Source organism: Bufo gargarizans, chromosome 6, assembly GCF_014858855.1.
Source record: "Bufo gargarizans isolate SCDJY-AF-19 chromosome 6, ASM1485885v1, whole genome shotgun sequence".
NCBI lineage: Eukaryota > Metazoa > Chordata > Amphibia > Anura > Bufonidae > Bufo > Bufo gargarizans.
The window spans coordinates 39,700,874-39,727,665 of record NC_058085.1 but is presented as its reverse complement, the minus strand read 5'-3'; the positions used below and the strand labels follow the sequence as shown (position 1 = coordinate 39,727,665).

The 26,792-nt window shown below is 41.5% G+C and overlaps 2 protein-coding genes across 2 annotated transcripts in view; both read left to right on the top strand.

Annotated features, from left to right (window-relative positions):
* Positions 1-33: 33 nt before the first annotated feature.
* LOC122941955 (oocyte zinc finger protein XlCOF7.1-like) lies at positions 34-3,680 on the top strand (the record flags this gene model as incomplete). The annotated part of the gene is made up of 4 exons (XM_044299450.1): positions 34-670; positions 752-989; positions 2,858-2,895; positions 3,016-3,680. Coding segments are annotated over 4 exons (1,578 nt in total), but the record flags the coding sequence as incomplete, so codon positions are not given.
* A 16,453-nt stretch (positions 3,681-20,133) lies between these two features.
* LOC122941954 (zinc finger protein 436-like) overlaps positions 20,134-26,792 on the top strand; it is a 35,585-nt gene continuing 28,926 nt past the window's right edge. Inside the window, exons 1-3 of the mRNA XM_044299449.1 lie at positions 20,134-20,206; positions 20,960-21,016; positions 23,394-24,487. Coding sequence (XP_044155384.1) covers positions 20,134-20,206; positions 20,960-21,016; positions 23,394-24,487 — 1,224 coding nt within the window. The remainder of the gene's footprint in view (positions 20,207-20,959; positions 21,017-23,393; positions 24,488-26,792) is intronic.

Here is a 26,792-nt window from a genome sequence, read left to right as displayed (position 1 = left end):
CAGAAACTTCACACAGGGGAGAAGCCATTTTCATGTTCAGAATGTGAGAAATGCTTTCAGAAGAAATCAGCTCTTGTTGTACATCAGAGAATTCACACAGGGGAGAAGCCATTTTTATGTTCAGAATGTGGAAAATGTTTTCCGCAAAAATCAGCTCTTGTTATACATCAGAGAATCCACACGGGGGAGAAGCCATTTTCATGTTTAGAATGTGGTAAATGTTTTATCCAGAAATCAGACCTTTTAAGACATCAAAAAGTTCACACAGGGGAGAAACCATTTTCATGTTTTGAATGTGGAAGATGTTTTCGCTATAAATCAGATATTGTAAGACATGAGAGAATTCACACAGGGGAGAAGCCATTCTCATGTTTGGAATGCGGGAAATGTTTTTTGTATAAATCAGATCTTGTTATGCATCAGAAAATTCACACAGGTAAGAAGCCATTTTCATGTTCAGAATGTGAAAAATGCTTTCAGAAGAAATCAGCTCTTGTTGTACATCAGAGAATTCACACAGGGGAGAAGCCATTTTTATGTTTGGAATGTGGGAAATGTTATAGTTGTAAATCAGCTCTTGTTTTACATCGGAAAACTCACACAGGAGAGAAGCCATATTCATGTTCAGAATGTGGGAAAGGTTTTATCCAGAAATCAGACCTTATAAGACATCAAAAAGTTCACACAGGGGAGAAGCCATTTTCACGTTCAGAATGTAGAAATTGTTTTAACCAGAAATCAGCTCTTGTACATCAGAGAATTCACACAGGGGAGAAGCCATTTTTATGTTTGGAATGTGGGAAATGTTATAGTTGTAAATCAGCTCTTGTTCTACATCGGAAAACTCACACAGTAGAGAAGCCATATTCATGTTCACAATGTGGGAAAGGTTTTATCCAGAAATCAGACCTTTTAAGACATGAAAAAGTTCACACAGGGGAGAAGCTATTTTCACGTTCAGAATGTAGAAAATGTTTTACCAGAAATTAGCTCTTGTTGTACATTAGAGAATTCACACAGGGGAGAAGCCACCTTCATGCTTAGCCCATTAATGACTTATGTGTTTTTACGGTGGCCACTATTGTTGAGCGCATTGAAAAGGAATTTGATCCGAAGTTTCGGAAAAATTAGATTTGCCACAAATCCAAATTTCCTTGCTCCTCTTGGTAAATATTCATTTTTTTCTAATATGGTGGCGGAAAAAATATATATACAGTGGATATAAAAAGTCTACACTCCCCTGTTTAAAATGTCAGGTTTCTGTGATGTAAATTTTGACTTTTCCACCTTTAATGTGACCTCTAAACTGTACAACTCAATTGAAAAACAAACTGAAATCTTTTAGGTAGAGGGAAGAAGAAATATTAAAATAAAATAATATCGTTGCATACTTTGTTGAAACACCTTTTGATTTTATTATAGCACTCAGTCTTTTTGGGTATGAGTCTATCAGCATGTCACATTTTGACTTGCAAAAGCACTCCAAATCTGTCAGAATGCTAGGGCATTGTTACGGAAGGTGTACAGGAAACAAGACAATGCTTAATGAATATATGACTCACTGGATCCAAAACTAAGGAACAAAAGGGAGACCCCTGCATCAGACCTGGCTCTCTCCCTTACTGCTCAGCCTATGCGAAAATCCCAATGGTGGATGATCGCATATCCATATACCTCGACTATATACCACCTGAACACCCTACAATAGTGAGGGGACACGACCACCGGCTCCCTACACTAGACACGGAGGGAGTCAGGGTCACCTGGGATCCAGCAAACAGAAAATCACAAATAAATGTACAGCACTTATCTTGTAGAAGGCAGGAAAATAGGATCAGCATGCACACACACTCCAGGAAGTTGTATAAGCCGCACACTAATGCATTATGGGGAGGAATTTAAAGAGATGCAATCAGTCCAACTACATGACAGCTGAGAGAGGCTAACGAGATGAGGAACTGAAATTCAAAACAAAGAAAACTCAAGGAGGAGGTTCTGAAAGGCTTCTGTCAGAGCTTCTCAGCTATCTGGTTATGACAGGCATCTCCTGTGCATAGCCCTCTTCAGATCACCCCACAGATTTTTAATCGGATTCAGGTGTGGGCTCTGGCTGGGCTATTCCAAATCTTTAATCTTCTTCTGGTGAAGGCATTCCTTTGTTAATTTGGATGTATGCTTTGGGTCTTTGTCATGCTGAAAGATGAAGTTCCTCTTTATGTTCAGCTTTCTAGCAGAAGCCTGAAGGTTTTGTGCCAATAGGTCATGCTGTTCATAATTCCCTGTAGTTTAACTAAGGCCCCAGTTCCAGCTGAAGAAAAACAGCCCCAAAGCATGATGCCACCACCATGGTTCACTGTGGGTATAGTGTTCTTTTGGTGATGTGCAGTGTTGTTTTTGGCGCCAAACATATCTTTTGGAATTATGGCCAAAAAGTTCAACCTTGGTTTCATCAGACCATAATACCTTTTCAAACATGCTTTTAGGAGACTTCAGATGTAATTTTGCAAAATATAGCCTGGATTAGATGTTTATTTTTTTCGTAAGAAAAGGCTTTCGTCCTGCCACTCTACCCCATAGCCCAGACATATGAAGAATATGGGAGATTGTTGTCACATGTACCACACAGCCAGTACTTGCCAGATATTCCTGCATCTCCTTTAATGTTGTTGTAGGCCTCCCAGACCAGTTTTCTTCTTGTCTTTTCATCAATTTTTTGAGAGACGTCAAGTTCTTGGTAATGTCACTGTTGTGCCATATTTTCTTCACTTGATGATGACCGTCTTTACTGTGTTCCATGGTATATCTAATGCCTTGGAAATTGTTTTGTACCCTTCTACTGACTGATACCTTTTAACAGTGAGATCCCTCTGAGAATCATGGCTTTTGCTGTGGGATGCGACTAAAGAAATTTTAGGAAAGACCAACTAGAACAGCTGAACTTTATTTGGGGTTAATCAGAGGCACTTTAAATGATGGCAGGTGTATGCTGACTCCTATTTAACATGATTAAATCAGATATTGTAAGACATGAGAGAATTCACACAGGAGAGAAGCCATTCTCATGTTTGGAATGCAGGAAATGTTTTTTGTATAAATCAGATCTTGTTATGCATCAGAAAATTCACACAGGTAAGAAGCCATTTTCATGTTCAGAATGTGAAAAATGCTTTCAGAAGAAATCAGCTCTTGTACATCAGAGAATTCACACAGGGGAGAAGCCATTTTTATGTTTGGAATGTGGAAAATGTTATAGTTGTAAATCAGCTCTTGTTCTACATCGGAAAACTCACACAGTAGAGAAGCCATATTCATGTTCAGAATGTGGGAAAGGTTTTATCCAGAAATCAGACCTTTTAAGACATCAAAAAGTTCACACAGGGGAGAAGCCATTTTCACGTTCAGAATGTAGAAAATGTTTTAACCAGAAATCAGCTCTTGTACATCAGAGAATTCACACAGGGGAGAAGCCATTTCTATGTTTGGAATGTGGGAAATGTTATAGCTGTAAATCAGCTCTTGTTCTACATCGGAAAACTCACACAGTAGAGAAGCCATATTCATGTTCACAATGTGGGAAAGGTTTTATCCAGAAATCAGACCTTTTAAGACATGAAAAAGTTCACACAGGGGAGAAGCTATTTTCACGTTCAGAATATAGAAAATGTTTTACCAGAAATTAGCTCTTGTTGTACTTCAGAGAATTCACACAGGGGAGTAGCCACCTTCATGCTTAGCCCATTAGTGACTTATGTGTTTTTACGGTGGCCACTATTGTTGAGCGTATTGAAGTGGAATTTGATCCGAAGTTTCGGAAAAATTAGATTTGCCACAAATCCAAATTTCCTCGCTCTTCTTGGTAAATATTTTATTTTTTTCTAATATGGTGGCTGAAAAAATATATATACAGTGGATATAAAAAGTCTACACTCCCCTGTTAAAATGTCAGGTTTCTGTGATGTAAAAAAATGAGACTTTTTTCTACCTTTAATGTGACCTCTAAACTGTACAACTCAATTGAAAAACAAACTGAAATCTTTTAGGTAGAGGGAAGAAGAAATATTAAAATAATATCATTGCATACTTTGTTGAAACACCTTTTGATTTTATTATAGCACTCAGTCTTTTTGGGTATGAGTCTATCAGCATGTCACATTTTGACTTGGCAAGATTTGCCAACTCTTCTTTGCAAAAGCACTCCAAATCTGTCAGAATGCTAGGGCATCTCCTGTGCACAGCCCTCTTCAGATCACCCCACAGATTTTCAATCGGATTCAGGTGTGGGCTCTGACTGGGCTATTCCAAAACTTTAATCTTCTTCTGGTGAAGGCATTCCTTTGTTGATTTGGATGTATGTTTTGGGTCGTTGTCATTCTGAAAGATGAAGTTCCTCTTTATGTTCAGCTTTCTAGCAGAAGCCTGAAGGTTTTGTGCCAATAGGTCATGCTGTTCATAATTCCCTGTAGCTTAACTAAGGCCCCAGTTCCAGCTGAAGAAAAACAGCCCCAAAGCATGATGCCACCACCATGGTTCACTGTGGGTATGGTGTTCTTTTGGTGATGTGCAGTGTTGTTTTTGGCGCCAAACGTATCTTTTGGAATTATGGCCACAAAGTTCAACCTTGGTTTCATCAGACCATAGCACCTTTTCCCACATGCTTTTAGGAGACTTCAGATGTAATTTTGCAAAATATAGCCTGGATTAGATGGGTTTTTTTTCGTAAGAAAAGGTTTTCGTCCTGCCACTCTACCCTATAGCCCAGACATATGAAGAATATGGGAGATTGTTGTCACATGTACCACACAGCCAGTACTTGCCAGATATTCCTGCATCTCCTTTAATGTTGTTGTAGGCCTCTTGGTAGCCTCCCAGACCAGTTTTCTTCTTGTCTTTTCATCAATTTTTTGAGGGACGTCCAGTTCTTGGTAATGTCACTGTTGTGCCATATTTTCTTCACTTGATGATGACTGTCCTTACTGTGTTCCATGGTATAGCTAATGCCTTGGAAATTGTTTTGTACCCTTCTACTGACTGATACCTTTTAACAGTGAGATCCCTCTGAGAATCATGGCTTTTGCTGTGGGATGCGACTAAAGAAATTTTAGGAAAGACCAACTAGAACAGCTGAACTTTATTTGGGGTTAATCAGAGGCACTTTAAATGATGGCAGGTGTATGCTGACTCCTATTTAACATGATTTCTAATGTGATTGCCTAATTCTGAACACAGCTACATCCCCAGTAATAAGAGGGTGTGTACACTTATGCAACCACATTATTTTAGTTTTTTTTTAGTTTTCTTCCCTCTACCTAAAAGATTTCAGTTTATTTTTCAATTGAGTTGTACAGTTTATAGGTCACATTAAAGGTGGAAAAAGTTATGAAATGATTTATCTTTGTTTAATTTTTTTACATCACAGAAACCTGACATTTTAACAGGGGTGTGTAGACTTTTTATATCCACTGTATACTTACCTCATCCACTAGATGGCGGAGAGACAGTCCGTTCCTTTATTTGAAGAACATCTCCTAAAGGATTTGCAGCGAGCGTAAAGACGTCACCACATGATCACGCTGGTCGCATGACTGTTGACATCACCGCGCACAGCCTGCGTGATCACGTGGTGACGTCTTCACGCTCGATGCAGGTCCTTTGGCGGGTTTTCCTCCATCAAGACTGGAGCGGACAGCCTCTCCACAATCAAGTGTATGAGGTAAGTATAATTTTTTTTTATAGAGAGACAAAGAGCACCTTGCTATCAGAGGTAGGTACGGGGTTTGGAGTGATGATTGGGGCAACCGTGAGAGGTCCCGAAACATGCATGGTCTCTGGTAACATAGTAACATAGTACATAAGGCCGAAAAAAGACATTTGTCCATCCAGTTCGGCCTGTTATCCCGCAAGTTGATCCAGAGGAAGACTCCTCTCTAGTAGCTATAGCCTGTAATATTATTACACTCCAGAAATACATCCAGGCCCCTCTTGAATTCCTTTATTGTACTCACCATCACCACCTGCTCAGGCAGAGAGTTCCATAGTCTCACTGCTCTTACCGTAAAGAATCCTTTTCTATGTTTGTGTACAAACCTTCTTTCCTCCAGACGCAGAGGATGTCCCCTCGTCACAGTCACAGTCCTGGGGATAAATAGCTGATGGGAGAGATCTCTGTACTGACCCCTGATATATTTATACATATTAATTAGATCTCCCCTCAGTCGTCTTTTTTCTAAAGCGAATAACCCTAATTTTGATAATCTTTCAGGGCACTGTAGTTGCCCCATTCCAGTTATTACTTTAGTTGCCCTCCTCTGGACCCTCTCCAGCTCTGCTATGTCTGCCTTGTTTACAGGAGCCCAGAACTGTACACAGTACTCCATGTGTGGTCTGACTAGCGATTTGTAAAGTGGTAGGACTATGTTCTTATCATGGGAATCTATGCCCCTTCTGATGCAACCCATTATCTTGTTGGCCTTGGCAGCAGCTGCCTGACACTGGTTTTTGCAGCTTAGTTTGCGGTTTATTAAAATTCCTAGATCCTTTTCCATGTGAGTGTTACCGAGTGTTTTACCATTTAGTATGTACGGTTGACTTGCATTTTTCCTTCCCATGTGCATAACTTTACATTTATCAGTGTTAAACCCCATCTGCCACTTATCTGCCCAAGCCTCCAGTCTATCCAGATCCCTCTGTAGTAGTATACTGTCCTCATCAGTGTAAATTACTTTACACAGTTTAGTGTCATCTGCGAAAATTGATACTTTACTGTGCAAGCCTTCTACAAGATCATTAATAAATATATTGAAGAGAATAGGGCCCAATACTGACCCCTGAGGTACCCCACTAGTGACAGTGACCCAATCTGAGTGTGTACCGTTAATAACCACCCTCTGTTTTCTATCACTGAGCCAGTTACTTACCCACATACAGATGTTTTCTCCCAGTCCGAGCATTCTCATTTTATATACTAACCTTTTATGTGGTACAGTGTCAAATGCTTTGGAGAAGTCCAGATATACGACATCCATTGATTCGCCGCTGTCAAGTCTAGAACTTACCTCCTCATAGAAACTGATTAAATTAGTCTGACATGACCGATCCCTCACGAAGCCATGCTGATATGGCGTTATTTGCTTATTTCTGTTGAGATGCTCTAACATAGCATCTCTCAGAAAACCTTCAAACAGTTTACCCACAACAGATGTTACACTTACCGGCCTATAGTTTCCAGGCTCTGTTTTTGGCCCCTTTTTGAATATTGGCACCACATATGCCATGCGCCAATCCTGTGGGACATTCCCTGTCAGTATAGAGTCTGCAAATATCAGAAATAAGGGTCTGGCTATGACATTACTTAATTCCTTTAGGATACGGGGGTGTATGTCATCCGGTCCTGGCGATTTGTCTATTTTAATCTTTTTAAGTCGCTGATTTACCTCTTCCTGGGTCAGACAGGACACTTTTAATGGGGAATTTATTTTTACATTCTGCATGTCATCTGACAATTTATTTTCCTCAGTGAATACATTGGAGAAAAAAATATTTAACAGCTTTGCTTTCTCCTCATCGCACTCTGCGACTTCCCCCTCATTACTCTTTAGAGGGCCGACACCTTCAGATTTATACTTTTTAACATTTATATAATTGAAGAACATTTTAGGGTTAGTTTTACTCTCTTTGGCAATTAATCTCTCGGTCTCTAGTTTGGCCGCTTTTATTTGTTTTTTACATGTTCTATTTTTTTCCTTATAGTTTTTCAGTGCTTCCGTGCTCCCCTCCTGTTTCAGTGAATGATATGCTTTCTTTTTGTCATTTATTGCTTTCTTTACAGTTCTATTTATCCACATTGGTTTCTTTTTGTTCCTTAACCTTTTATTACCATACGGTATGTACCTCTCACAATGAGATTTTAGGATGTTTTTAAAGATATCCCATTTTGTGGCTGTATTTTTATTTTTGAGGACTTTGTCCCAGTTAGTTTGGCCTATGGCCTCTCTTAGTTGGCTAAATTTAGCTTTTTTGAAGTTTGGTATTTTTGTTCCTCCCTGTAGAAACGCTCTTTTGAATGATAATTGGAAGGTTATTACTTTGTGGTCACTATTTCCCAGGTGTCCCCCAACCTGCACGTTTGTTGTTCTGTCCGGCCTATTGGTTAATACTAAGTCCAGTATGGCCGTCCCTCTAGTCGGGTCCTGAACCAGTTGGGAGAGGTAATTGTCTTTGGTTATTGCCAAGAACCTGTTTCCTTTATGAGATATACAAGTTTCAGTTTCCCAGTCTATATCTGGGTAGTTGAAGTCCCCCATAATAACCACCTCATTATGATTTGCCGCCTCGTCTATCTCGTTTAGTAATAGATTTTCTGTGGACTCTGGTATATTAGGTGGTTTATAGTAAACTCCTATTAGTAATTTATTGTTGTTTTTAGCTCCATGTATCTCTACCCACACTGACTCCACATGTTCATGTCCCTCACTTATATCTTCGCGGAGTGTGGGCTTTAGACCGGACTTTACATAAAGGCAGACCCCTCCCCCTCTCCGGTTTTGACGATCCTTTCTAAACAGACTGTAACCTTGTACATTAACCGCCCAGTCATAGCTATCATCCAGCCATGTCTCAGTTATTCCCACTATGTCATAGTCCTCCTCACACATCACTAATTCCAGTTCACCAGTTTTATTAGTCAGACTTCTGGCATTAGTATACATACATTTGAGAGGTTTATGTATATTTTTTACCCTACACCTTTCCTTCTGAACTGTTTTAGTCCCTCCTTCCATTCCTCCCCCAGTCCCATTACCTTGCCCCCGGTCTCTATCTGCGCTATCTTCACGTCCTATAACGTAATTACCCTCCCCCCCAGTCCCTAGTTTAAACACTCCTCCAACCTTCTAGCCATCTTTCTCCCCAGCACAGCTGCCCCTTCCCCATTGAGGTGCAGCCCGTCCCTACGATAGAGCCTGTAGCCGATAGAAAAATCGGCCCAGTTCTCCAGGAACCCAAACCCCTCCTTCCTACACCAGTTCTTGAGCCACTTGTTAATCTATTGGTATTGAATGAATACTGGTGATTAAAGGACAGATACATTTAAATGTGAAAGTATGTTTTCCTTTTTTATATCTGCTTGGTGAGAGGAAATAAATAAAAAATTAAATAAAAAAAAAAGTTTCCCAAAGGCAAAACCCAGTCTCTGATGGTAAATACAGGGCCTATTGGAAAGTCCAAAAAATAGAGGTAGATTCTTATAACAGCTAATGTACACACAGCAGTCTCTACCTTGCCAGGCAGGGCCCGTTACAGTGCACAAGCATCACTTGCCACATTTGCATGCCCCTGTTACAGAGAAAAGTAAAATAAAAAAACTTTAAATGTTCAAACCTGCCAAAATCTATTTTAAAAGTATCAAAATATATAATAAAATGCAAGTGAGAATAAAATAGTAAAAAGCAGTCCATGCCATCCAAAGCCATCACAGTCGCCCTTTTCACATGAAACAATCAAAATGAACAAAACTGGGAACCATTTCTTTTGCATATTTAGAGCATAAAGGTATAGAGTTTAAAATTTAATTATTATCACAGAAAGCAAGAAACAATTAAAACATAGCTTTTAATATATATTAAATAAAAAGAGCCCAATTAGGGCTATCAATGTATATCCCCACATAGCACAGCTATACTGATAATCAATGATAAACTTGGCATCAGGGGCAAATAAGGGCTACATAGCGGGAAATCTGACCCTGTCGGATCCCTAGATAGTGGCTCAGCCCAGAGGCACACCCTGATGGTGGATGCCTTCGGTCCTCGTACCTAAGCCTAAAATGCCCATAGAGGCCCTAACAAAATTGCGAAAGAAATAATACCCTAAATCCCGACACGTTTCCCCAGGTAAGGTAGATTGATAAAGGTTCATGAGGGGGCAAAGAGGGCAATACAACATAAACAATTGATAAGATAATTAACTTATTGAAGACCTTACAGAGCAATACCTGAGCATAAAAAATATGGATCAACAACCTAGGGTAAAAAGATACATGTGGGCTCCAAAAATTACCAATGTAGGCTATTTACAATCGGCGCCGTGGAGAACCAATAACAAACCAATACAATATAGCAAGGTTCATGTGGACCACTCATGTGCGCTAATTTCCTCAGGATGTAAGGATCTCCATTGAGCAGGATAACCGCTACCTTAAAACGTCCACATTTGGGTTTAAATACTTGTTTGGGGAGGGGTTAGAACGATGATGCACCATGGGTCGATGTAAACACAGCCATTCTTGATAAGAATCACAAATCATGTGATACACCATGTGATAAATCACATGCTGATGAGTAGAATAAAGTCACATGATAGATCATGTGATAAATCACATGCGCGGAATGACAGGAACACTCATGTGATGAACCACTTGATAAAGTGTCAGAAAGACACAATTACCTGCTGATAAAAGATAATATACCATTAGTACAAGATACGCCCATTGTATCTCTACCTAACACCCATCTAAAAAACATTATATTAACTAACACCAGAGTATGAAAAAGGAGCTAAGGAAGGTCACATAGATAGCAGATGAAACAATATTGCGACACACCTGCGTTCCAAACCAATACATACCCAGCAAATTAGATGGTAGACTATTACATTTATCCCTCCCCAAATAGATACCAACCCACAATTAGGAATTGTGTATTTAAATGATGCCAACTTTATATAGGGTTGAAACTACCCAAATAATAAACCAACCCTTTTTCTATAATGTACAAAACTTGACGCTTCACGCATCGATACAAGCAACAACAAAAAACTTTTCGTCTGCTACTGGGCAAAAACCATTTGTTCTATACTAAATCGAGTGTGCGGATTACACATCCGAAGTCAGAATTGTTGTAACACGTCACAAAATTCTGCTATGCATTAGTATGCCTAAATGAATTAAGCACTTGGAAAGCGTTGAATAATTTTGAACAGAACGCGTTTTACTCCAGCAATTACCTGATCTACATCAAAGTTTGCATAGCAAACAGTGTATGAAAATATAATAAAATAATACAATTTCTAAAAGTTTTTCAGTTTAAAAGTCTTACTTGAGCAAGGCCCAGTACTGTTAAAAATGCTTCAGGCATCTGCTTTTGCATTTGTGAACGGTCATATTTTACCGTTGCAAAAAACAGCAGTAGTCCCCCATCATGTTGGGATTCCAGCAGCCTTGATACCATTGTAGAAATATCTTTATGGAACCGCTCTCCATGTTCGTCATTTACGTGTCCCAAATTGGGTGGGAAAAAGTCAAAATGGGAATTTAAGAAATGCATTTTCAATGACATTCGGCAGCCAGGTTGTTTATATGCTGTAAGCAGGTTGTCTACAAATTCAGCATAGTTTGCAGCTTTTTCTGTTCCCAAGGAAGTTCTGCACTACTAGCACAAATGCATCCCAAGCTGCAAGTTCCAGAGGGTTGCGTTTTGTTCTGAATGTGTCATCATGCATTAGTTTGTTGATTTCGGGGCCAATAAAAATTCTGTCCTTTATTTTGGTATCAGTTTTCAGTGCGCTAAACTTCTCCAAATACTGGAAACCATTTCCATCACTATCAAGTGCAATTGAAAATTTTTTCATTAAACCAAGTTTTATGTGAAGTGGTCAAAGATAGTTCTTCAGGGGTTAATGGGCAGCCATCATGGCCATTAACCCCTGAAGAAGCCAGAATACTGGCGAAACATTTCAGGGGGCAGTGTTAGTTTTCAATCGCTGTTCACCACTCCACTGTTAACCAGCAACTAGCGGTCAGGCTGGATGACGTTGCTTGGTTTGGTTTAGCAATCGAGTTAGTTGTGGTTTTGGCTACTGTGCACCGAGTCCGTGTTGCGGTGTTAGTTGCCACTAATCCCAGTCTGAGATCAACTGAGACGCTTTATGCGCCATTCACATAGTGGGTTGATATTTCCATTTCTCCCACCACTCTATATGGCTGTTATTAAGACCATTCTCAGCTGGACCGCGGACCGTGGTACGGTAGTGTTCTGCCCTTTCAGTGGTAAGGGTGAAAGATAGTGCACATCTCTTCACCCTGCTTAATTGTCAAAGCAATACACCTACCAGTGAAGTGGTGTAATGTGTTTTTAACACCACTTAATTTTTTGGTTCTGTTTAAGTTCAATTAAAGAGTGCACCTTGCACACACTTAGCATTTAGGTTTTACTTGTATTCAAATAAAAGTGAAGTATTCATTTATACCTGGGTCAAGAAAGGTTCTATTGCCTGGATAGGCATTTGTAAATAAACTAGTGAAATTACCTTACCCAGGTCAGGTCCTAATTCTATTCTACACACAAGGTAGTAACAGAAGAAGCAACGTCTTGTTCTGAACTAGCGGTCTAAAAATTCTCCCTTTTTTGGGAGCAGCAGTACAATGTTGAACCTCACGGACAAAGCAGGAGATCTAAAAGCGGCAGGAGTAAGTGATACAACAACAGTACAGTACGGAATCCGATGGACAAGAGACGTAGCAGTAGTAATCTTAGGGGAAGTAACTGCTGCAGCAGTATAGTACAGTACATGATGAGCATATTATGAAGTCAGCAGTGGCATCATTGGGCCGATCCAAATTTACTGTCAGCAATGGCAGATCTATTCACTGGAATCAGCCAGAGGTGTATAAAAATCCTCAGATCCTTGCCTCATTCATTTGTACAAATGTAATGTTTTCAACACATATCAAGGACAATGTTGTCCGTTTTCTGTGTGCCAACACCACCTGCCATGCCTAATAACACTCTCTCATACCTCCCAACTTTTGAAAAGCACAAATAATAAGTATCCCCTTAATGCCCCCACATAGTAATTATTCCCCCTTTTTGCCAGCAAACAGTAGTAATGTCCACATTGTGCTCCCTTCACAGTAGTTATGCCCAGGTATGTGCCTCCTTCACAGTTGCTATGCCCAGATATATGCCCCCTTCACAGTAGTTGTGCCCCCTTCACAGTAGTCATGCCCAGGTATGTGCCCCATTCACAGTATTGGAATACACATTGTGCCAACTCGCAGTAGTTATACTCAGGTATATGCTCCTTCACATTTGCTTTGCCCAGATGTGCCCTCTCACAGTAGTGATGCCCAGATATGTGCCCCCTCACAGTTATGCCCAGATATGTGCCACCTCACAGTAGTTATGCTCAGATTTGTTCCCCTTCACAGAAGTTATGCCCAGATATGTGCTCTCTTCACAGTTGTTATGCCAAGATATGTGCCCCCTTTACAGTTTCTATGTCAAAATATATGGCGCTTCACAGTAGTTATTCCAGATATGTGGCCCCTGACAGTAGTTATGCCTCCGGTATGTGCCCCCTTACAGTAGTTATGCCCAGATACGTGCTCCCTTCACAGTTGCTATGATCAGATACATGCCTGCTTCACAGTAGTTATTCCAGATTTGTGCCCCCTCACAGTAGTTATGCCCCAGGCATGTGCCTCCTTCGCAGATGCTATGCCCAGATGTGCCCCCACACTGTAGTTAAGCCCAGATATGTGCTAGCTTTACAGTAGTTATGCCCTGCATGTGCCCCCTTACAGTAGTTATTCCAGATATATGATATCTGCCCCCTCACAGTAGTTATTTTAGATATGTGGCTTCTCACAGTAGTTATGCCCCCTCACAGTAGTTATGCCCAGATATGTGCTTCCTTCACAGTTGCTATGACCAGATGTATGCCCGCTTCACAGTAGTTATTCCAGATTTGTGCCCCCTCAAAGTAGTTATGCCGCAGACATGTGCCCCCTTCACAGATGCTATGGCCAGATTTGGCCGCTCACTGTAGTTATGGCCCATGTAAATAACATCACTCCCTCTCCCAGCCACCTCCAATGTACAGTCCCATGTAAATACCATCACTTTCTATCTACAACCTCCTCCAATGTACAGTACAGTCCTATGTAAATTACATCACTCCCTCTCTCCCGCCCCCCCAACATATAATCCCATGTAAGTAGTATCATTCCCTCCATCCAGCTGCCTCCAATATACAGTCCCATGTAAATAACATTACTACCTTCCCTTTAAACCTACAGTGCTAGGTAAGTAACATTACTCCCTCCTTCCATGTGGAGAACTACAACCCCCAGCATATCGCAGGCTATCAGCCTTTTACATTGACTCCTTCTCTGCACTTCTGGGTTCCGCTTCCTCATCCACTGATTACGTGGCTGCGATGTCATCGCAGGTCCTTCAACTCCTGAGCGCTGCCTGCTGACATCATCACAGGGTTGAGTAGTGTTGAGCGAATTGAGCTTCAGATCCTGGATCTTAAGTAGATTAGTTCAAAACTTCAGTTTAAGGGTCCATTCACACGTCTGTGGTGTATTGCGGATCCGCAATACACCCGGCCAGCACCCCCCATAGAACTGCCTATTCTTGTCCGCAATTGCGGACAAGAATAGGACATGTTCTATTTTTTGCGGAGCCGCGGCCTAGAAGTTCGGGGCCGTGCTCCTGAAATGCGGAGATCACATCCCGTTCTGCTCTCCGAATCCCGTTCTGCCCCATTGAGAATAAATGGGTCCGCTTCCGTTCCCGATATTGCGGAACGGATGCAGACCCATTTGCGGACGTCTGAATGGAGCCTAACGCTGTACGGAGATCCGTCTCTGTACAGCATTAAAATGTATGGCTTCTGATGAGGTGAAATGAGTTATAACTTCAGCATTTGATTATTAAACAGAGAAACCATTTTCAAACAGGTATCCAAAATCGGCTTCAGTACTGACTGGTACCTCGGTTCCAAGGACAACTTCGGATCCAAGTTTTAAAATGGTTTTCCAGCTGAAAAATCTAATTCAGAAGTTTTTCAACTCATCGGAGGCCATACATTTTAATGCTGTACAAAGATGGATTACAGCATTAAACTGCAGTTTTTAGCGAAGCGACTTCGGATCTAGGATCCAAAGCTTCCTTCACTCATCACTAACTGCAAGCTCCGACAGTATGTGTCTGCCAGAGTTTCCTATACACATTTGGTCATGTGACCATTGAGGAGCATGTGACGTCACAGACCTCCTTCTAACAACTCCATTCCAGCTTCTACCCTCCCACACATGATCACATGGTCGTGACATCATGAAAGGTCCTTTAGCCCACTATCACCCAATCAGAGTTCCAATTCAGTCTTCCCCCAGCAACCTATCAGCAGTGACCTGCAGGGGGGCGGGATCAGGAGTGAGAGGGCAGAGCAGGATACTGGAGGCTCCTGTGGTAAGTAATAGGACGGCAGCTGGGTTGTGGATATTGTCAGTGTACATGTATCCGTTTATTTCACTCACTTATATAGCGCTGACATATACCGTAGCGCTATACAGAATAGTGGAGCTATCATACTCATAGACATCCATCCAGGCATTGCCCTTGGCTGAATTTGTACCTAAGACCCCAGAATTGCAAGGCACTCGTGCTAAACACTATAGTGTGTACACTATGTGCCACGGGTAGCGGTATTTGTCCGGCAGAAGCAGAGCGGATCATTGTCGGATCCCGTTATAGTGGATGGAAAAGCGGCGGTGACCGGTCATGCCATATACGGTGACTCTGGCCGTCTGTTCCTCTGCCGGAGATGTGAACGCAACCTAAGAAAATCATTCAGAGATCTTTTTACAAGTTTGCTCCACGTTTTTAAGGCCGTTCCTGGTAGTAAATTATGTACTGAGCTCCGCAGCGCGTATAATCTTCTCTCGCTCACCTTTATCTTTATATGTCAGAATTACGGAACTATCCGCCGTTCTAAAACGTAGCTTCTAAATGGTTATAAATGTAACGCTCTATGATTCTTAGCAGATAAGCCTCAGGCACTGACTACATGTTGTGTGGTCAGGGAGAGGATGGTTGTGTGTATATAGGGTCCCTCAGGATTTTCTGGCCACCCCCCGGGGAGACATCTACCATCGACCATCAGTACAGTAGGTTGATGTCACGGCTATGTCTTGGTCCCGGTGTAGTTTGCTGTGACATGTCTGCCGTGCATGCAGTTGCCTGGGGCAATGTGTTGTTTCTGCATGTGTGTGCACTGCTCCTGTTTCCTGGCCTCTCCGTAGTCTGGTGGTTATGGTCTAGTTTAATAGACCATGTATGGCAGAAACACGGGGGTAACAAGAAATGCCTGGGTTTTGCAGGAATTGAGGTGGTCCCACATTTAAAACAAGGAGGCGACAGACATCGCCTCCTGTTACAGAAAGAAGCAAGGTGGAGAATCCGCACAGATGCCATGGGACCCCTAGGTCTGAACGATCGGAATGACCTTAATGTATTCATTTGAATGTACTGATGGCTTTTGATTTTGTTTCAGTTGTATACGTACACAGGTGTTGCCTTTAATTGCAATTGAGATCCAGTTACCCCATATAGGGTTAATTCTCACGCTCCTCTTTAAATGGGCTGGCACACCTGTGCACGTCATTCAGGTAGCCGGAAGAAGGACACACTGTGCGAAACGGCCGTTGCTGCCACACACCGCCTAGGCGGTTTTTTATTTCAGTGAAAGGCTTGTCCGCCTCAGCCCTGTAAAAGCACGCACCTATTGTCACAATAAAGTGATGATATGTTGAAAATCTGCAACTGGTGAGTGCCGCAGATTTTATCTATTTTCTCGATTACACATTTACATTCGCTATTGGAAAGCAGGCACCTCCGTACAGCAATATATTATTACTCAGCGTTTTATAAGGGGAGTGGTGCCGTCTGGACTATCTTTATTTGTGGTGTATATCTGCAATTTGATGTTGTGTGCATGAGCCCTAATGGTCAAACAGAGTGGTTCACTGAACGGACATGGAATTAAAATACGTTTGTGTGCATGAGCTCTTACTCTGAGAATCATAAATCCATTTTCATAGCTCTATCCAATGCTCTACAGTATTCAGGCTGGTCATATACATTAGTCTTCAGGTTAGATTTGGTCACAATCAAGTGTATGGGGCCTCCCAACTTCCCCCAATGCCTGATGTCAGGGGAGATAATGATTGAGCATATTGGATTTTAATTGCATGATAGGGAGACAAGATGATGAATCTATTGGTGGCTTTCACCCCTCTCCCATTCCCTACGTGTGCGTGCTGAGCAAATAGATAGCTGTATGGTAAAGCTTTAGACAAACTGCACACCATGAAACAATGGGTCTGATTTACTAATCTTGTCTAATATTTAGGCCATGTAAACCTAACTCCCCTTTATATGGGCCGACACAGCAGGCAATTATGTCCCCATTCACATTTATTTCTGAGAAGCACAATCTGCTGCCCAGAAATGATGATATGGTGATCACATCGGCAATGCTTTCATCCGAACAAAAAAGCATTTGCTTGTTCTTCGGGTGATAGGCAGTCAATTATCAGGAAGGAGTATTCTTAGGAAAGCTCCTTCCCAATAATTGCCTCGTTCATTGGCCCATGTAATGGGACACGATGGGGACTGAGAAGACCAGCAAGAGATTGGAAATTATATTATTTTTTTTTAAAGTAATTTTCAAATGAAAATGAACCCCAGTGGGCAGCCAGGGACTGGAGAGTGAAGTTTGAACCAGGGCAATTCAAGTAGGATTGAAATAGGTTAAAACAGAAAATTAAACACTTTTAAAATTAGGAGAGAAACTAAAGATCCTTTTACACTGCCTGATATTCGGGCAGTGTAAAAGTGACGCTGATTACTCAATTAATGATTACCTAATTAATGAGCGAAGCGCTCGTTCATATAGTAATAAGAACGTTTGTGTGGTCACCTTAACCATAGTTTGCCGGCAGCAGATCATCTAAACAGTCTACTGACAAACAAGGATTCTGTATGACATTAGTGATCTTCCTCCCTATACTGTGCAGTGGATCACTACATGGAAATGCAGCTTTCTCCTCCACTGACGAGCAGGTGATTGTTAAGAAGGAACACTTCCTTCCCAACAATTGCTTACTACATCGGGCCATGTCAAGGGGCCTAAAGGCCCTATTACACGGGCAGATTATTGTTAAAATGATCGCAAACGAGCGTTCGTATTAACGCTTGTTAGCAATGATCTGAATGTGTAATACTGCTGCCGATTACCAGATGAACGAGCAAACGCTTGTTCATCGGGATTTTTTAACATATTAAAAGAACCTGGTTTGCCGGAGCAGATCGTGCTGTGTAATAGGCACTCTGCTACCGGCAAACAATGAGACAGTATAGGGACAAGCGATGCATTAGCGATCACCCGTCCCTATACTGAGGAGGAGATTGCTACATGTAATAGCAGTTATCTTCTCCTCTAGCGAGCAGGCAATTATGCTTGTTATACGAATGCTTGTTAGCGATAATCTTAGAGATTATCTGTAGGTGTAATAAGTCCTTAAGCATCTTGCATGTAGTTAATTTGGATTATAATTTTTCTTTGTGTCCTAAATAAAGTTATCAGATTTTATTCCCGAGTACTGGATTTTTTCCACTTCGTACTGTCATTTCCTGTGTTACCCTAGATTGACTACAGTGGTCATGTGAAGGCAGGACATGCTTTGACACTTCATAGACCTCAAATAAGGAGCAACTGCTTTGACAATCTATTCAACTCATATTCAAACAATAGCTATACAATAGAGAACACAACATCCACACTTTAAAGTATTATCTCCTCCGATGTCTCCTCTTATTATCTCCTTGTATTTTACATGGGATTTTGTTTTACATCGGCTCATCTTCTTTCCCTTCAGGTTCTTACAATATAGGATCCACTCAGTGGATATCTTCTATAGAAGATCCTTCTCCTGATTGGCCCGTCAAGGATGGACAGGGACAATATGACAGATAGGATAATAAATCTCACCCTAGAGATCCTCTTCCGGCTTACTGGAGAGGTGAGAGATTCTGATGATGTCACATTACATCATCTTATCTATGTTACTAACAGATGGACCTGTCTTTAGAGGTGAGGGACTCTGGAGATGTATGGAGTGATATTTATTACTGTGTCTCTCCATAACCAGGACTACACAGTAGTGAAGAAGACCTCTAGTGAGCGCTGTCAGGTCCCTGTATCTGAAGGATGGGGAAGAACCCTCAGCCCAATCATAGGACCCCCACCTCACCCCCTGCAACATGAGAAAATCAATAGAGAGAAGATCTTAGAACTCACCAACAAGATGATTGAGCTTCTGACTGGAGAGGTGACTCTGCTGAGACATTATGCAGTAAAGCTATAAAGAGTTCTGGGTGCTGACTGTATCTTTGTGTTGTCAGGTTCCTATAAGGTGTCAGGACGTCACCATCTATTTCTCCATGGAGGAGTGGGAGTATTTAGAAGGACACAAAGATCTGTACAAGGACGTCATGATGGAGGATCACCGGCACCTCACATCACCAGGTAATAGACATGACTAAATACACACCTCCTCTCATTATCTGTATGTAAGGAATGAATTCAGTCACTGGATGTTTTTCCTACAGTTAAGGAAGAGAGAAGAACACCGGAGAGATGTCCCAGTCCTCTTCTTCCACAGGATGGTTCAGAAGAACATCACAATGTCCCACAGGATGATCAGGTAGATGGAGTTGAGGTCTCATGAAATGTTCCTTATGATCTGTAGAAAGCTGTGAAGATCTTGTCTTCAGTCTTGTTTTTTCCACCAGTATTATACTGTATGTTTTATCCTTGTATAATGATAAAGGTGTAGATCGCAGGATCACAGCTGATCATTTATATTACACTGGCACTTCAACAGCCCACTCTGTCCCTGTAATGGTTCCCAAGCAATTACAAACGTCCTCCTCCATTCACTAGCATGTTTGCAGTGGCAACACTTTGGCTTATTTGTGCAGCACCCATCAAGCACCCTAGATCCTCTAGAGTCTCTTGCTCTGGCTCACTGACAGTCTCAGGGAAATATTCTACAACTCCACTCAGACTTGTTGCTCTTCTTTGAGTATGGCCCACTGGTGTACTTACTGGTGGCTTTGCTAAGGCCTGCTTCCCCTACAAACTCTGATCGATCTCTTCAGGCATCCCATGCGGTCTGACCGCACACAGATACTGGTAACAAACTCTTACTTTTTATTGCTTCACCTGGCTTCATCTAGCCAGCGTTCTTGTGCATCCGCTAGTACTACAGTGGTCACCATCATATCAATGTCGGCATGGGTCTCCGTTGACTCTCAGCACATTCACCTGAGATCTCGGAAGGTTCTGGTGCTGCCACCATGTACAGTGGTCACACCAAACTTTTGCAGGATCTCACAGGTGCACACACAATGTGGAGCAGCATAAAGTACATGACATAACAACAACTACTTAGAGTTAGGCTATTTTCACACTTGCGGCAGTGTGATCTGGCAAGCAGTTCCTTCGTCGGAATCCACTGATCTGGATGTGACTGAAAGCATTTGTGAGACGCATCCGGATGCGGATGCGTCTCACAAATGCATTGCAAGAACGTATCCGTCTCTCCGCTTGTCATCTCATTTTTACCAGTCTGCGCACTAATACATTCCTATGGGGAAAAATGCCGACCCGGCACTAATACATTCCTATGGGGAAAAATGAAGGATCCGGCATTCAGGCAAGTCTTCAGTTTTTTTTCCCAGAGATAAAACTGTAGCATGCTACGGTTTTATATTTTGCCTGATCAGTCAAAAGGACTCTCCATTCAGAATGCATAGGGATATGCCTCATCAGTTATTTTCCGGTATAGAGCCCCTGTGACGGAACTCTATGCCAGAAAAGAAAAATGCTAGTGTGAAAGTACCCTAAGACACACAATTTATATACAGATGAACCCCCTTACAGTCTGCTGGTTGCAATGAGGTATCATCAGGTTGGATTTATACAGGAGACCTGTAGATATTTGGGTCCGATAAACCCTCCACATGACTTCTCCGACGTCTGACTTCTACAATATTTGTTTCACAGCTTGTGAATCCGGGTGAAGATCTGAACAATATTAATCCTACAGAGACATATGTGAGGGGTGATGAGCAGAGTACAGAGGACATTCCTACAGATAACCGCCCAGGTGAGTGGTGACCACTAAGTAAAGCAGAGAAGACACACAGATTCTACTTCACTTTATACAATTTTATGTTGATTTCTTTAAATTCTGTGTCAGTACTTTTAGCTAAAATTATACAAATTATATATGGGTGAAAATGTGATTTATAGTGTTGATCACGAATATTCGAATTTCGAATTTTTATCGCGAATATAGGTACTTCGAAAATTCGCAAATATTTTGAATATAGTTAAATATATATTAGTAATTTCGAATATTAGATTTTTTTTTTTTCCTTTTTTTTTTAAATTAGTACACATGATCCCTCCCTGCTTCTAGCTTGTGGGCCAATAAGAAGGCTGCAATATACTTGACTTTAGGAGTAGAAGTGTTTGCGAATTTTGCTCTATATGCGTTTTTTAGAATATTTGCTATATTGCTATATATTCTTGTTTTAGAATATTACAAATATTCGAAAAAACGTAGTTATAGCAATATAGCGAATATTCAAAAAAAATTATATAGAGCAATTTAGCTAATATAGTGCTATAATCTTTTTTTTATAGTTGTAATTTTTTTCCAATCTGAACTTCAGATGAGAAAAAAATTACAACTATTAGACAAAGAAGATTATAGCACTATATTAGCTAAATTGCTCTATATTTGTTTTTTTCGAATATTCGCTATATTGCTATATATTCTTGTTTTAGAATATTACAAATATTCGAAAAAACAAAGTTATAGCAATATAGCAAATATTCGAAAAAAATCTATTTAGCTAATATAGTGCTATAATCTTCTTTGTCTAATAGTTGTAAGTTGAAAAATTTGCAAAAAAAATTCGAATTCGAATTATGAAAATTTGCATATTACACAGTCATTACCTTCCCGATTTTTGAATTTTCGAATATTTGACAAATATTCTAAAAAATATTCACGAAATATTGCGAATTCGAATATGACCCCTGCCGCTCATCACTAGTGATTTATAGGAGATGATGAGCAATGACTGCTGCAATCACTTGTCCCCATAGAGAATCATTGTTTGTGGGTGTCAGATCCCTGTTTACACAGCACGATCTGCTGCCTGTAAGCCATGATCTGGGTGTCTGCTGCAGTGGGCTTCTATTTCCCAATGAACAACTGTTTCCTCTTTCAATCGGTGATGGGCGACATCTTTACACAGGGCCATTATTGGGAACGGTCATTCCTAGAAACACTCCTTTCTGTTAATTGCCCCGACATTTGACCTGTGTAAAGGGACCTCTAGGAACCATTAGCTCCTATTAGGCTTTTATCAAGTCACCATGTGCTAGCAGAATACAGAACATCGAGACGTACACTCAAATAAGAGAAGGAGGATGGATGGTCAGAGCTACGAGCGTCAGGAATGATGTTCATGAGGTCTAGGAGAAAGAGACCTAGATGGTAGATCATCTTCAAAACAAAACCTCATGCCAAGCTTGAATTATACAAGTCTCTCTTTCTCTTTAACATTTCTGGCAGGGGGGTAGGTCAGGCCTACTACTTTTGCAACATTAATAAAACCTCATTTTAACATCTCTCCACGTGCAGCACCACAGCTCTTCGCTCAGTGCATTATCTATGAGTCAGTGTCAGGCTCTGCCTGGTCCAATACTGATGTTTAGATCCTCCACCACCCGAAAGTTGGAGAACCCTATTTCCAAGCAAGTAGGAACACTGTAAATGTTTGGCGGTAACCCGCACAAAGCAGCTGCTAAATGTACGCAAAGGGAAAACAAACAAACACAAGGGGAAAGCATCAGACACAAGGGTGGAAAACGCTATCCCTGCCACTTACAGGAGTATATACTGTAGAGATGTATGTACATGGTCTAATCTGTGACACTCTGAAATGCTGGTTGAAGGGCCCTGATACTCATCATCTCTAGGGTACTTTATACTATGTGTGGTTCTATTATTTATACAGTTTTTGACCCTTCTACCTGCGCGCTGCATGTCGCTGCTTCTGCTGTATTATTTGGGCTAATATAAATACTATACAGCGATATTAATGGGTGGAGTGTTTCTCGGGATTGTTTTCCCCAAATTATTGTGTTTTGACCTTGTTCTCAGATCCAAGATTCAAAAAGGGATGATTTACTCCTTTTTTGCTCCAGAGACCCTGGAGATGGTAGTAGTTGCGTCAAGGAGAACCAGTGGTGTAGCTAGAGTTCTATGGGCCCCAGGGCAGACTTTGGATCGAGCCCCCCCCCCCCCCCACGTCGTGCCCGGTCACACCCTCTTGAACCGTCATCGTTACACCCCTAGTCTCTGGTAATGATAATAATTCTGTTTTTCTCCAGGTTTGATTTTATTATTATGTTCCATACAGGCTAAATTAATCAAAAATGATAAAAATCTGTTTTCTTCTTGACAGATGACTGTACCAAAAGCTCAGGAATACATCTGATATCTTCAGATTTCAGAGTAGATGATCAACGTATCAAACAAGATACATATGAAGAACATGCCATTGCCACACATCTACCTTCAGCCATTCAAAGCAAATATCTATTATCTGATCCTTGCAAGCAGATTCTATCTTCTGATTCATCACAGACAGTTACTCAAAATAAAAGTCACAGAGATGAAAATCGAAGAGCTCACACAGGAGAGAAGCCATATTTATGTTCAGAATGTGGAAAATATTTTAACCATAAATCGGCTCTTGTTAGACATGAGAGAATTCACACAGGAGAGAAGCCGTTTTCATGTTCAGAATGCGAGAAATGTTATAGTTCGAAATCAGCTCTTGTTATTCATCAGAGAACTCACATGATAGAGAAGCCATTTATATGTTCAGAATGTGGGAAATGTTTTCACCAGAAATCAGACCTTTTTAGACATCAAAAAATTCACACAGGGGAGAAGCCATTTTCATGTTCGGAATGTGGGAAATGTTATAGCTGTAAATCAGCTCTTGTTCTACATAAAAAAACTCACACAGGAGAGAAGCCATATTCATGTTCAGAATGTGGGAAATGTTTTATACAAAAATCTGACCTTTTAAGACATCAAAAAATTCACACAGGGGAGAAACCATTTTCATGTTCAGAATGTGGGAAATATTTTCATCAGAAATCAGATCTTGTTATACATCAGAGACATCACACAGTTGAGAGGCCGAGGCTATTTTCATGCTCTGAATGTGGCAAATGTTTTCAACAGAAATCAGATCTTGCGAAACATCAGAGAATACACACCGGGGAAAAGCCATATTCATGTTCAGAATGTGGGAAATGTTTTCACCAGAAATCAAATCTTGTTTTACATCAGCGAATTCACTTAGGGGAGAGGCAGAGGCCATTTCCATGTTCTGAATGTGGGAAATGCTTTACAGATAAATCGGCTCTTGTTACACATCAGAGAATTCACACAGGAGAGAAGCCATTTTCATGTTCTGAATGTGGGAAATGTTTTAATCGAAAAGCAAGTCTTATTGAGCATGTTAAAAGTCATACAGTGAAGCAGTAATTTTCTTTTTTTAAATTGATAATAAAAGACAAAATACCTTAGCTAGATACTGAATTGTAGGCATCACCACCCGACCTCCACTCTGGCCTCTTCTTGCATGATCTGCCTCAGTCTGACACTATTACAGGAGTAATGGGAGTGCTGTGCTCTACCTGCTCCAGTGCCGTGTAACAGGTTTAATCCAAGAGTCCAATGTTCTGAACCACGGTGACCTGGAAGTGAGGCTGAACGACAGCTGCAGCACTCATCACATTGTGTGAATGACTGTAAGTGAAAAAAGACACACAATCCTGCAATGTGGAGGGGTGGGGGAACGTGTTGGTGGTGTTTACTGTATATATACAACCATAGACAACCCCCCATAGACATATGCTTCAAGTTCTGAGCGGGGTCCAGTCCCTGCCCCTTATTGCCCTATTAGTAACAGCATAATTATATTAGAGCAATGAGGGGCAGAGACTGGACCCCTCTTGAAAATTATAGAAAGTGGTCACAAACTTACCTGTCCAGGCTCCAGCGGTGCGATCTTCGGCACTGCCTCGCCAGGAGAGATGCGCTGCTGAGCCACACCCACTGGTGATGCAACAGAATCCTTAGCAATGGGATGCAATGCTTTGTTTCTCCTCACAGCGGGCGTGTCCTGGAGGAGATTAGCAGCTGCTTGATTCCTATCTGCTAGTGTTTCTGACTAGTGTAGGAAGGCACAGGGGTCTGTCATTGATGGAAGTTATGTGTCACCGAGGTTCCGGGCTTCGGTCAGATAGGAACCGGTAGTTTAGTGTGTTAGCAGCAGCTAGGCTGGCTGACACTGTGTTTTTTACTTAGTGTGGCTGTAAAGCCCATCCAGGCCGGTTCTTATTGGGAGCAGCCAAAGAGCAGGGTGGGTGGCTGTTCCCCACGTTCCAGGCCAGGTTTTGGGCTGGGATTTAAAAACCCAGCTCAGCTGGCTGTGTTTTTTTTTCCTCTCTGACAGTGGAGCGCTGTCAGTCTCTTGTCAGTGTAGTGGAGTCGCTGTCAGTGTGATTGGGAACTGAGAACTTTCCTGGGAGTGAAAAGAAGCCACATCTCACAGAGAGACGCCTGCTGGGAGTCAGGCGCCCGAAAGCCTGCTGTGGACTGCCAGGTGACATGTTTTCGTTTTGTGGACTCTTGCTGTGTGAATTAACACCAGGACTCTTGCAAAGTATTGGTTTTCCTTTCTGCCTTTTTGTGTGAATAAACACTGAACTGTTGCTTTTCAACCGTGGTCGTGCCTCTGTATTGCGTCCGCTTACCCTGCCTACCAGAGAAAATCCCTACACTAGAGACAAGCAAAGTTATGAAAAATTCGATTTGTGATGAATTACTTAGTGCCAAAGCGAATCCCTTTGTAGGTAGCGGGCGCAATGGTGGGGAACAGCAATTGCACCGCCTCCGCCATTGAACAACTCGGGTGTCGTGTTCATAGCTGATCACGGATCAGGGGCTAATCCAGTATTTAAAAAAAATAAACATACCTTATGCATTTGATCACAGAGAGGCCGCTGCAGCCATCTTGATTGAAGTATTTCGTACCCGGCCAGCTCGGTGCCGCACACGTCACCCCGCAGGAGTTTTCACACGGTTTCTGTAATCAAGATGACCGCGACAACCTCTTTGCATGCAAATGAATGAGGTGAGTATGTTTTGTTTAGTTTTTTTTACCACCATTTCAGGAATAATAGATTTGTTACCACAAAGCACGAGGAGATTTGGCTTGTAAATAGAATTTTTCCACTTTAGATACTTCAATTTGCTCAACACTACTTTTCACTAATGGAGCTCCGAGTCATGACCTATCAGATTCTGATCCTGGAACTCGGTACTCTATTTAAACCCCTTTCTGGCCATACAACGGTGCCAGTGATAGTCTCTGACCCAATAGCTGTGTTCCTGGTTCCTGTGCTAATTGGATTGCCCCTTCCTCTGCCCCTGGCATGTCTTCTGACCACTCTGTCTCTTGTTTGGTACTACATAGCCTGTTTGGTTCCGACCCATTTACGTACAACCCTGTTTTGTGTTGTTTTGTCCCTTGGGGTTTGTCTGTCTCTGCACATAAGTAGCACAGGGGCAGTTGACCAGTTGCTGTCTTGCTACCTAGGGCTCGTACTGCAAGTAGGTAGGGAAACCGGTCTAGGTTCTGGGTTGGGGCTCACTGTCCGTGTCTGTCCCAACCTATAGGTGTTACAAATTGTGTATATATATATTTTGAGCTTGCACTATTAGATGTTGGTGTCAGCTATAACATATATGTGACACATTGCTGAAGCTGGCAGGACTGGAG